Source organism: Echeneis naucrates, chromosome 16 (genome assembly GCF_900963305.1).
Source record: "Echeneis naucrates chromosome 16, fEcheNa1.1, whole genome shotgun sequence".
In the NCBI taxonomy this organism is placed as follows: Eukaryota; Metazoa; Chordata; class Actinopteri; order Carangiformes; family Echeneidae; genus Echeneis; species Echeneis naucrates.
This window is the reverse complement of record NC_042526.1, coordinates 2,995,478-3,005,592: the sequence shown is the minus strand read 5'-3', so window position 1 is coordinate 3,005,592 and position 10,115 is coordinate 2,995,478. Positions and strand designations below refer to the sequence as shown.

Genomic DNA, 10,115 nt, shown 5'->3' with positions numbered 1-10,115 from the left:
GTTTTCGGAGGGTTCGTGCTCCAGCCTCCTTTAAATTTGAAAGGGCTTTGATCGACTTCCTGCTGCCTCCATCTGCATCTTCATCTTTTTTTTTTTTTTTCAGAATAAGCTCTTTTTCTTTCTGGACAGTTCCGTGTGTGATTTCTCTCCTTACGATGTCGCACACAGAGCCACCGCTTCAGCCGCAGGCCTGACTCATTCTTTACGCAGGTGGAGCACTTCAATCGTGGTGCAGGATCTCTTTCCTGTGTCTTAGAAATCGTCACCTCAAAGGTCACACTATCACAGACTGTCTGGTGTCTTCAGCCTTTTTCTACCGACGTGGGCTGAAAAATAACGAAGAAATCTGAAAATCTAATATTGATTTAATCTTCCTGCTTTTCTTCTCCATCTGCTTCTACGTCACGCGTGTGTGCGTTGGTGTGTGCAGCAGTAAACCTCTCTTTGTCTGCACTTTGGGACCGTTGTTTTACAGCAGCTGGGATCTTTGTGTCTTTGTGGCAGGACTCCTCTCACCACGCCACAGTTGACCTTGACGGTGAGCTTTTGTCAGCCAGACGCCACCCTTCATTTTGTGGTTGACGTTTGAACTCGCCAACGTGCCCGCTGCCAGGGGTTTGTGGCTCGTTAAAGAGGTTCTCCACACACACACACAAACACGTCAGGGTCTTTAAACCATTCTGCCTCCCCAGCAGGACCCAGTCTGATTGTGTGCTCCCGGGATGAGGGCTGCTGCTGCTCTGCTCTCGCTCTGTTTTTGGGTAAACGCTGTCGTCCGCGCTGCTCAGACAGGTAAGTGGCAGAAGTATTTATTCTGCGGGCTACAAAGATTTAGCTTTTTCCTTTCTTGGATGTAGTTACCACCTCACTGTATTTCAACCAACTCAGGCTGCACTTTAAGAGCTCTCCACTGTCACTCAGCTAATTGATAATATTTTTGTCTCCACCTTGTCCCCACTCGGTTAATCCCTTACTAAAACTAATTTGAGAGTTCTTTCCCTCCATCCTTATCTGTAAGACCTTGAGCACAAACTGAGGATAAGGATTTCTCCATTTGGACGCACACACCACAGAAAATGAAACACTGAAACACTTCCTCACTCACAATGTTGAAGACTTACGATCCGAGCTCTCGGAGTGACAGAGCGAGGCTGCTGACGAAAATGAGGTGAACTTGTCTTTTCACATATGAAGTCAAGATGCCACCACGCTGAGCAGAAAATGTGTTGCTGTTTCCTTCTTGTCAGGGTCAAAGTGTGGAGTCCCTCATGTGTGGAGCCCCATGGTTCAGTCTCTGAGGGTGGTTGGGGGCGCCGAGGCCCAACATGGATCCCACCCATGGCTGGTCAGTGGTCTGTCATTGTTTCGTTGTTTTAGTGCAGTATTTCCCCCTCGTTTGCAGGTTTGCTGCAGCCCCGATCCTTTTCACATGTCATGCCATGACATGCCACCACCACTGATGATTGTGTTGATTGGTGATTGTTACTTCCTGTGCAAAACTGAACTGTTACTTTTTCAGTCTGTGACTGTTAATGTCAAAAAAAGGCACTTATTTCTCAGAAACGTTGCAGTTTATTGTTCACTTGCTCCAGTTTGGCCACATTAACATTGTTATTCATAACACTGAATAAAGTAAATATTAAAGTGTCTGCGGAAGATGGATTAACACAACTTTCCAGCTAACACAGTAGCTAAAGATGAATTGTGTGTATAATATTGACACATCAGCTTCAATAGATAACAAGCAAGCATGCTAGTCTGTAATTCTCCCTTTAACATGTTAACATGGGATGATTTGTCGCTCCAAGTTTTACATTTTACATTATAATTGAGCTAAGTTACTGTGGGAATGAGGATTTTATTCATTTATGTGACAGAATTCAGTTCCTTCCAGGAGATTTTCCTGCAGCATGCTCTCATCTCTGACGACCTTTGTCCTCTAGAGATCATGTATCTGATTCCAGGTGTGTAAATGCTGGATTGGTGTTGCCTCTTTGAAGGTTTCCCTGCAGGTGAAGGGCTCTCATTTCTGTGGGGGGTCCATCCTGACCGAGCGCTGGATAATGACGGCTGCACACTGTTTCACATCCCTGTCCAAGTACCGTGCTCACCTGCCAACATCCAAATCCTGTTTGTGTGACGGTCACGTCGCTGTGACATGAATATACTCTCCCCCTCCGTCCAGGGAGTATCTCAGTGGGCTCCGAGTGGTTGTGGGAGAGTTTGATCATCGGGTGGACGATGAGGAGGAGCAGGTCTTTGGCATCAAGACTGTCTCGGTGCACGAGAAGTACCATCATGCTTCACCTATGAGTCACGACATCGCTCTGCTGGAGTTGGATCAGGACATCCGACTTGGCAAGTTTCATTTCCAGTGGGCAGTTTGACATATTGGTGCTGAGACGTCACTGAAATGTGACTTTTACGACAGGGGTCCATGTCCTGCCGATATGTCTACCTTTGCCTGATGAGAAAATCCTTCCCAAAACCAGTTGCATTGTGGGTGGATGGGGCAGGATGAAGGAAAGTATGTGTGTTTCTCATTTTTACAGTGGAACAGTGTGTCTCTTCTACTGTAATCTATCCTGTTGTCTTGCAGAGGGTCGTCTTCCTGCAGTACTGAGAGAGGTCTGGCTGGACTTGGTGGACCCAGCCAAATGCAGATATGTCCTCCAGACTGTCAAAGGAACAGCCCGTCCTCAGCCAGCCATGACAGTCCTGTGTGCCGGGCCGGAGAGAGGAGGGAGGGACGCCTGTCAGGTAGAGAAGGAAAACTGCAGCTATTTAAAAGAAGAGCCCAGTTTGACCCGAGTTACCGATCATCCCCTTCGTCCTCGGCTCAGGGAGACTCAGGGGGTCCTCTCGTGTGTCCAGCAGCATCAGGCGGGGGTCACTGGGTGGCCCTGGGTGTCACCTCCTGGGGTAAAGGATGTGGTCGGAGCTGGGGAAACAACAGCAGCCGCCTCCCTTCCAAAAGAGGATCTCCGGGGGTTTTCACGGACATCAGGCTGCTGCTGCCCTGGATCAAACGTAAACTGAGAGAGGGTGAGTGAATAAAAAAATAAAAATAAAAAAGCAGTCCTCATGCTTGTCTCCCAGAAGGCGTTACAAAAGCACATGATTGTTGGTTATTTGTCATTTTTTCAGAGTCTGTGTAGTTTGTGAAACAGATAGTGGATCAGACGTTGCTGGGACACAAACTGACTATGGAGTGACTTTAATGTGACAGAGTATTGAGTTTCTGGATTGTTTTGCACATAGAAGTTCTGTAGGATCATAGTTTGGTTGACTGGCAGCAGACCACATGTGAGGCACTTGAACTTGTGCTTCATATTCATGGTCCGATCGGTTCAGATCAAAGTGTAGAAACATCTCAAAGATGATTAAAATAAATAGAAGACGCCTGAACTGAATTTCAGTGTGATGGGGAAACTTTGCTTTCTCTTTTTAACTGTAGGGGATTGAGCAAATTAAACTTACTGTTAGTATGAAGCTGCTCATAAAAAATGTGAAGGGGTCTGAATACTTTCTGATTGTATTATCTTCTCGCTCTCTCTGTGTTAGCTTTAGCAGATAAGCAGCCGCAGCAGGCGATGAGAGCATCGAGTGAGTTTTTACTTTCATCACTGAACAATTCGCCTTCATCTATATTTTATCATGTGCACATGCTCCTTTGATGCAACACGGTAGTGTGTCTGTGTGTGTCTGTGTGTGTCAGGGCTCTGCAGTGTGAGTGATGGGCCTGTAACTGACAGTGAGGGAGTGATCAGAAACCCCGCCCTCCCCACCGATCACTATGGCAACAATGAGTGAGTGACACCTCAGTGACACGAAGAGCGACGTGTTTCTGTCGATTCAGGGAAAATAACTTTTCCTGTGTTTTATTTTGACGTGCTGACCTTCAGAAGACGATATATTTGTTGTTTTAAGAACCAAAAATCATCAAAATTCAGTTTTCCATCTCCAGTGTCATACGGCAATGTCAATCAGCCAATCAGAAGAGAGAATCTGAGCCGCTTTTCTGATTGGTTGACTGTTTTCTAAGTGACTTTAAGAGTACCATTGTGGGACAGTTTTAACTGTAGTTCAACATTAATTGATTTCTGTGTGTTTGTGTGTCTCTTCAGGTTGTGCGTGTGGAGTATCAGTGTGCCTCCAGGTCATTTTCTTCTGCTGGAGTTTGAGCAGTTCGATGTGGAAAATGACTCTTACTGCCGCTACGATCGACTCACCGTGTCAGTCGGGACCCACAAGCCTGTCGGTGAGTTTCAGACACACAACCACAGGGGCCAAACCAACACTGTGAGAAATACACTTATTTGAATCCACCTAACAACAATCTGGTCAATATCGCACACTTTTGTACACATTTAATTCTTTTGCATTAACTTTTTATACATTAATCACAGTGTGTAGACTTTTCTCTTTTTAGGCTAAAATTGTGAGTGTCTTTTCTGAAATTGCTTTTAATCTTTAATCTCTTAATGTCATTCAACAACAGCACCTTGGATTCACTGTGTTTAAACGCTTTCTGATTAAAAGCTCCAGCACATGACAAGCTGTCCGTTTTTTTAACTTTGACTCTCTCCTCATCTGTACTGAGTGAATTACCTTGAATGTTGTAAAGTGAAGTCCATCAGAGCTGAAAATGGGCCGCAGTTTATCCTCCTTTGTACTTTTATTTACAGGAATATTCTGTGGAAGTGTCCCACGCACCCCGCTGCTTCTCATCCACTCCCAGAATGCAACACTTCTCTTCTCCTCTGACACGAGCAGAGCAGGAAGTGGCTTTGCCGTGCGGTATCGTGCTGTTGAGGGACGCTCTGATCCCGGTGCGAAACAGAACACGCAACACAAACGCAGCGTATCTCTGTTTGTGTCGTTCAGTCCAGGATGTCGGCCTGATACACAATTAGAGCGTAGAAACACACTTTATTCTGTAAGTACATCAGCTCAGGAGGACTTATGAACGGTGCTGATTGTGGAGTTGACCAGGCTGATGTCCCCTGACTCTATAATAAGCTGCACAAGACACACACACACACACACACACACACACTGATATGTATTAGGTAGGAGTGGAGAGGATGAACACAGTCGCTATTAATGGGTCTTTTGTTCTCAGTGTGCAGTTCAGCCTGTGTATTTGTGTTAAACTGGTTTGCCCTCTGTGGTGTGTGTGTGTGTTTGTGTATGTGTGCGTGCATGCGTGGGAAATCAGGATGTGGGACAGTTGTTCTAGTTCAAAATCAAACTATTGTCCACACCCCAAATTACCCACAATCCTACAGCAATGACTGTGTCCTCCGCTGGGTCATCTACGCTCCGCGGGGCCACGTTGTGAAGGTGATTATTGTTTGCAGATTGTTTATTTTTATCCCAAACAGCTCAGTAATCAGTTGCTGTTGTGTGTCTCAGCTGGAGTTTGCTGATGTCGAGCTGGAGGAGTCAGATGGATGTTTGTATGATTCCCTCACGGTCCTGGGAGACGTGGAGCGAACGGAGGAGATCGGTGGGACGGACGAACTGTAGCTCGTTGACAAACACTCCATCCTGAACTCAGTCACATTCACGTTGTTTGTTTTGTTTCATGTTGTGTAGCGGTGCTGTGCGGCGGTGGCGTCCCTCCTCCTGTCCTGTCCTACCACAGTGTCATGGTGCTGCAGTTCACCTCAGACAGCAGCATCACACACAGAGGCTTCAGGGCGGCGCTAAGCTTCATCAGCCACACAGGTGTGTGTCTCACCTGCAGACTGAAGTCAGTGTAGCATCAGCGCACAACATTGCACAAAGCATCACAAAGCCACACAGGGCACCTCAAATTGTTTTACTTCAGTTTGACACTTAAAGTTAGATTTTTTTTTTTTTTGTTTCTTTTTCCCCTCATCCGAGTGAGTAACTCAAGGTTGACGCACAAAATCCCTTTAAGTGTCTCCTTTGTTTTAAAGAAAAACAATTTTACAGCATTCAGATGTAACAGTTTCCATGGCAACCACTTGTTCGCTGGCGTTGGCGCTGGTTTTGCATCGTGTTTGTGAGCATTTCAGCCAAAAACTTATTGTTTTTGTTGTTTGTGCTAAAGAAAAAGACGAACTAAGATGAACAGGGTGGAAATAAAGGCTGAATTAAATAAGAACATGAACACTGAATTGTATTCTTTTTTTCTGCAGACCTTCGCCATGGTGACGGACGCCAGCCTCAGCTGACAGCGGAGCAGCAACACGTGACGTCATATGGTTTGGGTTCCATTTCTATTTTAACACCTGAATTTGATAATTAGACAGACGCCAGGAACGGGTCCTGAGTCCATGAGCAAGGGACTAAAAGTTCAGCTGCTGCAGTCAACTGCCAGATTGAACTACAGATACACAACAGGAAACACAATCTTTCGTTTGTCTTGTGATCACAATCAAAGACAACAGTGAAATCTGGAGACAACTCCTCGAGATGGTTTTAATGAAAGTGGCCATCGGTGAATTTGAGGGCAGCTGAAGTGGCATTTGGAGCAGCAGTGGTACATTTAACACTGCAGTTAAAACTGAGACAGCTGTGCTCCTTAAAGCTCACAGTCCAAAAATCACAACATTGGCTGTGTGTCTTTGTAAATGCGCCATATTTTCAGTATAAAACACATTTAGCATGAATTAGATTCTTCTTCTTTCCTCTACAAGCTGTTCCAGAGATGATACTAAATTATAATTTGGTCCACGTCTCCATGGACTGACTGTTAAGGACAGGATGTTGATGTAAAAAATAAAGACGACCGGCACAAAATGTCATCATTAGCTCCTCATCTGGACATTCTGGATCTCTGCAGCTGAATATATTCATGAGAAACATTTCTGCTCGTCTTCCTTCCTTTAAGAAAGAGAAAATCTTTCAACTGGCTGCCAAACGGTGACAGCATGGTCAGAGAAAAAGGTGGAAACGTCCGAGTGCTTTCTATAAAGAAAACCTTTTGTCATTTCTGCTGCTCCACTGCAAATTATTCTTAATCTGTGTTTGAATTGGAGTCAAACTGGGTCACACAGTCTGCTGGGTTTCAATATAACAGTTTATTTTTCATGAGATGTGAATGTCCCCACTAGTCCGAACAACAGAAGTCAGAGTTCTCCAGCTCTCTGTTCTTCTCACTTCATCGAATAGTTTCCCTTCTCATGTCTTTTTTTTTTTTTTCTGTGTGTGTGTGTGTGTGTGTGTGTGTGTGTGTGTTTGTGTGTGTGTGTGTGTGTCTGTCTGCCTGTCTGCCTGTCTGACTGTCTACCTTTCTGCCTTTCTGACTGTCTTTCTGCCTGTCTGCATGTCTGCCTTTCTGCCTGTCTGCCTGCCTGTCTGCCTGCCTGTCTGCCTGCCTGTCTGCCTGCCTGTCTTCCTGCCTGTCTGCCTGTCTGTCTGTCTGTCTGTCTGCCTGCCTGCCTGCCTGTCTGTCTGTCTGTCTGTCTGTCTGCCTGTCTGTCTGCCTTTCTGCCTGTCTGTCTGTCTGTCTGCCTGCCTGCCTGCCTGTCTTCCTGCCTGTCTGTCTGCCTGCCTGCCTGTCTGCCTGCCTTTCTGCCTGTCTGTCTGCCTGCCTGCCTGTCTGTCTGTCTTCCTGTCTGTCTGCCTGTCTGTCTGTCTGCCTGTCTGTCTGTCTGCCTGTCTGTCTGCCTGTCTGTCTGTCTGCCTCTCTGCCTGTCTGTCTGTCTGTCTGTCTGCCTGTCTGTCTGTCTGCCTGTCTGTCTGCCTGTCTGTCTGTCTGCCTGCCTGCCTGTCTGCCTCTCTGCCTGTCTGTCTGTCTGTCCTTCCAGGGTTAACCCTCACCACACCCACTTCCCTCAGGGCTGTGATTGTTTTGTTTCAGCTTTGTCTTTCTGATTTTTTTGTGCCAACACTGTGGAACTGGAAACTGCTTACCGATGACTCAGAGTAGGTGAGGAGTGGCCGAGGAAACCGCTCTGGATTTATTCCATCTCCGTCTCTGTGTGTCAATAAAAACATGGTTTAGAAATTTTAAAGCCAAAAGCTGCACCAGCTGCAGTTCATTTTAAAATGATGATCATAATCAAAACTGCTTTGTATGTTTTTCATTTAAATTTGTTTTGGTGTTTTGGTCAACGATCAAAAAAGGTTTAAAAAAAAATATTAAAAAAGTAGACTGAAGATATTAACTTAAATGTAAAAAAGAAAATTAGAATGCTTTATTGTCCTCATACAGTGTACAACGAAATTTAAAGACAACTCTTTAGTGCAAAATACAATTCTAAAATAAGAAGGATAAAAGACACAGTACTCAACAACACTACCTGAGTAAAAGTACAGAAATAACTTAAGAATAACTTCATCAAAATATTACTTAAGTAAAAGTACAAAGGAAAGGAAAGTAGCTTTATTGTTTAAACTGGAGCAGGGTTCGGTGTGTCTGAGTCAACGGGTCATACCGATCACAGCCCTCCTAACTCCTAACTGTTACTGTCCACCTCTGAGTATGGAAGTATGAGTGATTTATGCAAGTAATTTCAAAAGGTCAAAGACTGTGTGCATTGTGAGACTGAAAGCAGAGCTGTGTGCGTTCTCTGAACTATTCTCTTCCATTGTTGATCTTCTCAGGTCACCACTGCGACTGAGCAGATAAAGTTACACAATCAGGTTTCACACGCTGAAACAGCAAAGAGACTCAGAATATATTAAACATCGCCTCGAACAATACTCCTGTTTAATGAAGTCGATAATATAATATAATCATAATATACCAAAACCAGATTGAGGGTGCTGATAAAATGAGCTCTGAGCCAGATGAACACTGTGGTTGGCCGTTTGACCAGCAGGCCACGATGAAGGTCACGTGACGCAGACACCCATTGTTATGACCACACAGCTGCTGTGTTTCCTCTAAATAATTCCTCTCAGCAAATGTTTGTTTTGTTTTCATCTGCTAATGTTAACGGCACAACTTACTGTACAATCTGAGAGGCCTCAGTAATGGAAACCAACATTTTGACCTGTGACCTCCTAAAACTAACTTTGTCATCCATTTCCACAGTTTCATGATCATGATCAGATGATGGGTAGGCTGAGGAGGATCATTCTCTTCTCAATCATGTCTGACATTAATTTAGATCATAAGAAGGTCCACAGCTTTACAGGCTCCAACACGTAAATGTCATGATTATAGCTTGTGTTTGCTAATTATTGAAGTAATTTACTGCTTTCTAGTTTTTAATTATTTTTCATTTGGACTTTTCATTTGAATTTCCTCTGTAGCAAATAAGCTGTGATTATATGATCGATAAGTGATTATCGATTTCACATTTCTTCGTACAGTGATTTTTATAACAACCCCTCATGTTGATAGAAAACAATAGGAAACAGTTGGAGCTGACATTCAGCAGGCTGTAAAAGGACAAATTTGTGGTCCAGGACACCATCTAGTGATCCTTTACAGCAGTGGTTCCCAAAGTGAGGAGTGCGCCCCCTGAGGGGAGACAGCACAGATACAGGGCTAAAGTTTTCTCATCGACCAAACGGAGGCCCAGCAGTACCGCTGCTTTAGTGTTTGGTTTATTTTAACGACATGACATGAGAATTAGTTAAATATCTTTCATGTAACTGATAATTCATAATAATTCAGGCGTAATAAAGGAGGTGCTTCCCCTTCATGCAAACGTCATCCAGCCTTATTTAGATTTCTGCTGCGGCCTCCTTGTACATGATTCATGTACTCTGTGTTTTAGTGAACCTGGACGTAGCCGACCCAGATGTGCAGAGGCCCGGCAGGAGAGCCCGACCCCTCCAGAGGACTGCAGAGGATCCCAGACCGCCTGTGGACCTGGTCTCAGATGATGACGATGACGGTGGAGAATCCTCAGGGACTGAGTAGTCAGCTGCGTCAGAAAGAGGCCAAGACAGACAGACTGTACAGCTGAACCCAGAGACGCTCTGCTGAAGGTGTCTGAGGCGTCATACAGCAGAAATGTACAGCTTTGGGGACTTTCTTTTTGTTTTTTCTGAATGGGATTCAAAGAATAAAACACACTGTAAGATCTAATTAAAGTTGAACCCTCAGATTATCATAAATAAATCCTGGTTTGATGGTTAAGCGTCGTCCCTTTCTCTTTTTTCCGTTAGGCCTTGACCAAGAC

The 10,115-nt window shown here is 44.7% G+C and overlaps 1 protein-coding gene across 2 annotated transcripts; it reads left to right on the top strand.

Annotated features, from left to right (window-relative positions):
* The first annotated feature begins 120 nt into the window (after positions 1-120).
* Positions 121-10,085, top strand: LOC115056933 (ovochymase-2). 2 transcript variants are annotated; one of them, XM_029523734.1, is made up of 16 exons: positions 121-792; positions 1,248-1,345; positions 2,001-2,098; positions 2,186-2,358; positions 2,432-2,527; positions 2,600-2,760; positions 2,844-3,045; positions 3,565-3,606; positions 3,719-3,809; positions 4,128-4,261; positions 4,689-4,832; positions 5,222-5,346; positions 5,419-5,512; positions 5,602-5,733; positions 6,171-6,236; positions 9,708-10,080. In XM_029523734.1, the coding sequence occupies exons 1-16, from the start codon at positions 723-725 to the stop codon at positions 9,851-9,853; spliced, it is 1,872 nt and encodes a 623-aa protein (XP_029379594.1). In that variant the 5' UTR covers positions 121-722; the 3' UTR covers positions 9,854-10,080. The 2 variants fall into 2 exon arrangements, with proteins under 2 accessions (XP_029379594.1, XP_029379593.1); XM_029523733.1 differs by having other exon boundaries at positions 5,222-5,512; positions 9,708-10,085.
* The last annotated feature ends 30 nt before the right edge of the window (positions 10,086-10,115 follow it).

What these genes read in the sequence shown, in the direction of transcription:
- LOC115056933 (XM_029523733.1), top strand. Translation starts at nt 723, where the DNA reads ATGAGGGCTGCTGCTGCTCTGCTCTCGCTCTGTTTTTGGGTAAACGCT. An exon ending in GCAGGCGATGAGAGCATCGA is followed by an intron (nt 3,607 to 3,718) that starts GTGAGTTTTTAC and finishes TGTGTGTGTCAG; the next exon opens with GGCTCTGCAGTGTGAGTGAT. An exon ending in TGAGGGACGCTCTGATCCCG is followed by an intron (nt 4,833 to 5,221) that starts GTGCGAAACAGA and finishes GTGGGAAATCAG; the next exon opens with GATGTGGGACAGTTGTTCTA.